Source organism: Gavialis gangeticus, unplaced genomic scaffold, assembly GCF_001723915.1.
Source record: "Gavialis gangeticus isolate Ggan-Ray unplaced genomic scaffold, GavGan_comp1, whole genome shotgun sequence".
In the NCBI taxonomy this organism is placed as follows: domain Eukaryota; kingdom Metazoa; phylum Chordata; order Crocodylia; family Gavialidae; genus Gavialis; species Gavialis gangeticus.
In genome coordinates this window covers 24,197,645-24,201,043 of record NW_017729002.1, presented here as the reverse complement: position 1 = coordinate 24,201,043, position 3,399 = coordinate 24,197,645, and the positions used below count along the sequence as shown (strand labels likewise).

The following is a 3,399-nucleotide window of genomic DNA, read 5'->3' as shown; positions in this document are numbered from 1 at the left end:
GGGGGTTGTTCTTTTGGATGAATGTTTAGTGCAAGTCTAGTTAAGTGGTACAAGACAAAAATAAGGATGAATATGAAATAGTACTGTTATCCCAGTGACCTAAGTGTTAGCTGGCAACTTTTACTGGCCAGATACTAAAAATCTAGCAGTTAAGAATGGCTTGTATGAATGTATTTTTAATGGAAAGAAAATACAGCCAGGGACCTTGGGAGAGTGAAAGTCATGAATTTGGAACCTGGAGGATTGTAGAAGAGGTAGGAAATATTAATTCCAGCCTCCTCCTTTATATAGCACATTAATCCTCTGGCAATGGCAGGCTGCAATGTAGGTAGTCAGGGATGTGTGAGTGACCTTAGAGCAAAGTGCAGCATGTTTGCTAGCAGGTGGATACCTTTGTCGTTGTTGGGCACACACCAATATCTATCAAAGTTTGAAATCTTGCAGCATGCTTGAGCAATAATTCCTTTGGCCTATGAGTCCTGTCGAATAGAGACAATCAGTATGCAGTGCATTTTATCTAAAACACAAGGCCCTAATGGAGGCCTTGTGGACCTTGGGAGAGTTGGAAAAGTGACCTGGTAAAGAGGATGGAATGTAGCTTGGCAAATGTGCTAACCCAAATGGGTGAGTTAAGGATATCCAAGCTTTGATGAGGGCCATATCTGCACTTGATAATCTCACTTCCAGCTCCCTCCTCTGGATATCTGAGCAATGTGATCGCCTGAAAAAGCTGCCATCCCATTCAGAGGACAAGCAGCAGCAGAGTTGGTATGTGTCCTTAGAAGTCCGAACTATTTTAAGAGCAGGTGCTATTCCTAGCACTAGGACACACAACTATCTACAGCCAGAAATTCAAACATAGAGGCTGTGGACATGCAGACCTTGGTCTGCAGATGAGCAGTACAGTTCAGTTGCTCTTAAATTGACAGACTTCATACTGTACAGGTTGCCAATTGAGCAGATCTCCTCTGTTGTTGGCTAGTTCCCATTGTTCAGCTGAAAGTACAAACGCTGTGTGCAACAAATGTCCCACCAGTTAGTCATGCATTTTCTGAAACCAGAATCCCATGAGTATCCTCTGAGGGTAGCCACAGAGGGAAGAGAGCCAAAGGAATCCAAAGTGATCTATGAGAAGATTCCTTGCCAGGCCAGATTGCTGTAGTGACTCCTGCTGTAGTCATAGGCTCCCTATATACTACTTGTACATGGGCCTGTTTGTGTATCATTGTTTATTTACAGTAGTACAGCTGACATAGTAGGTTGTGGAGAGCTCTACTCTCCAAGGAGCTTGCAGTGGGGACTGGGATAGCACAGGTGCTAAGGTACACGATAGACAGCTCAGAGGTCACTAGCTGAGGGTCCAGTCAAGGTTTTTGCTCTTTTCCCCAGCACTCTTTTGACAAGAAATGCTAATTCAAAGGGGAAGGTATGCTCCTATTTCAGGAAGGAGTGAGATATTTTTTTTAAACTGATCTTCAGCTTCCTGGCCTGGGGCTGGTTTAGTGATGATGATTTTACAGTTGTGCACTGTGCTGTAAGTATACCTCTCCATTAATTCCTCTTCTGTCAGAGATGAGGGAAGGACTCCTACTGTGGAGGTAGGGGAACAGTTTATAACTGCTCTGTGACAAACCACTCCAGGCCTTCCTGAGCAGTCCATGGCTGAGCCTTTCCCCCTACCCCATGTGTTTGCTTCATTTAGGCTTATGAAAAACGGTTTCCCACCTGCCCAGAGATCCCTGTGTTCCTGGGTAGCGAGATCCTTCATGAATCCAGGAGTGATGATGGAGCCATTCATATCATCGAAAGGAGCTGCAAACTAAATGTAGATGCCCCCCGGTTACTGAAGAAGGTGAGTCCGTTCTGACATACGTGACATCTCAGAATTTCTGGGCCTGTGCCTCAGTAGAGGCTTGGCTCATTAAAGGTTGCAGCTATGATGACTTTGGTCACTCATCTCTTAAAGTCTTCTTCCTCCTCAGATTGCTGGTGTAGAATTTGTCTTTTTCATACAGAAGAACACTGTGAACTGGAAGGAGCGAACTCTCCTCATTGAAGCTCACAATGAGACCTTTGCCAACCGTGTTGTTGTTCTTGAGACATGCAGTTACTCGGTAAGAGACCTTTCTCATAAACAGTATTCCTTTTTGAGAGCCATGGGGCTCTTTAGCTTGGAAAAGCACAAGCTCAGGGGTGATCTGATGGCCACCTATAAGTTTATTGGGGTGACCACCAGGATCTGGGGGAACATTTGTTCAACAGAGTGCCCCAAGGGATGATGAGGTTGAACAGTCATAAACTACTGTGAGACTGTTTCAGGCTGGACATAAGGAAGAACTTCTTTACTGTCCGAGCCCCCAAAGTCTGGAACAGCCTGCCACTGGAGGTGGTTCAAGCACCTACATTGAACACCTTCAAGAGCAAATTGGATGCTTATCTTGCTGGGATCCTATGACCTCAGCTGACTTCCTGCCCTTTGGGCAGGCGACTGGACTTGATGATCTTCCGAGATCCCTTCCAGCCCAGATGTCTATGAAATCTATGAAATTTTTGTTCATTGCAGAGATAAGAGGGAGTGGTTGCTCTGAAGCATCTGTAAGCTGGGCTGTACATAATTCAGTGTGATTCAGAAGTTTCTTGACTTGGATTGCAGGCAACATTTTGATGGCCTGTTGGGCCTCATAATGGGTGGTGTCTGGGGTCTGACGAGTTATTGTGGCTTCATTCAAACATTGGCTCGTGGTCCCAGAATGAGGTCACAGAGTGCAGGGGAGAAACAGAGATCTGTTCAGATTTGACATAAAACTTTTTCTGGCTCTCTCCAGTTTGAGGTAGAGACTGAAGTCAGCAGGAGTGGCTGACCAGCGCTGGGTCTTGGTCTTGGGCTGGAGGAAGAAGTTGTGGAAGGAAACTCTGATACAGGTTTCCCTCACCAACTGCTGGGGTTAGGTTCCTGAAAGTTCCCATGGCTGGCAAAACTCTGGTTGGGAAGACAAAAGGCTTATGGGAAAAATGGCAGGTGGCGGGCTGATGCTTAGCTGCTGAAAACCGTGGTTACTCAAAACTGTATGCCGTGGTAGCCAAAATAGTATATAGAACGTTAAGTGTGGATACTCAGAACTGTGGTTGGCAAAAACGTGGTTAGCAAGGGAAACCTGTACTTATGGGTGGGCAGGTCAGGCAGGTGAGGTCCTACTTTTGCTTCCAGATGAGTGCAGTTTTGGCTTCTTTAGCTCGTGTGTGTTCCCCCCCCCCCGACTTGCTTCTGTTTGTAATTCTAATATTATAAAAGCCTTTATCTGTCTATCGGTCCATAACGCTTTATTCATGCTCTGATTTGGCTGACTGAAGCAGGGTGCTGGAGGAGGGGGATGGCAGGGCGAGCCCCCCCCCCCCCCC

The 3,399-nt window shown here is 46.1% G+C and overlaps 1 protein-coding gene across 1 annotated transcript in view; it reads left to right on the top strand.

Moving 5' to 3' along the window:
• Window positions 1-3,399, top strand: part of SEC14L5 (SEC14 like lipid binding 5) — an 81,073-nt gene that overhangs the window by 25,639 nt on the left and 52,035 nt on the right. Inside the window, exons 2-3 of the mRNA XM_019507683.1 lie at window positions 1,703-1,852; window positions 1,983-2,114. Of these exons, the coding sequence (XP_019363228.1) occupies window positions 1,703-1,852; window positions 1,983-2,114 (282 nt within the window). The remainder of the gene's footprint in view (window positions 1-1,702; window positions 1,853-1,982; window positions 2,115-3,399) is intronic.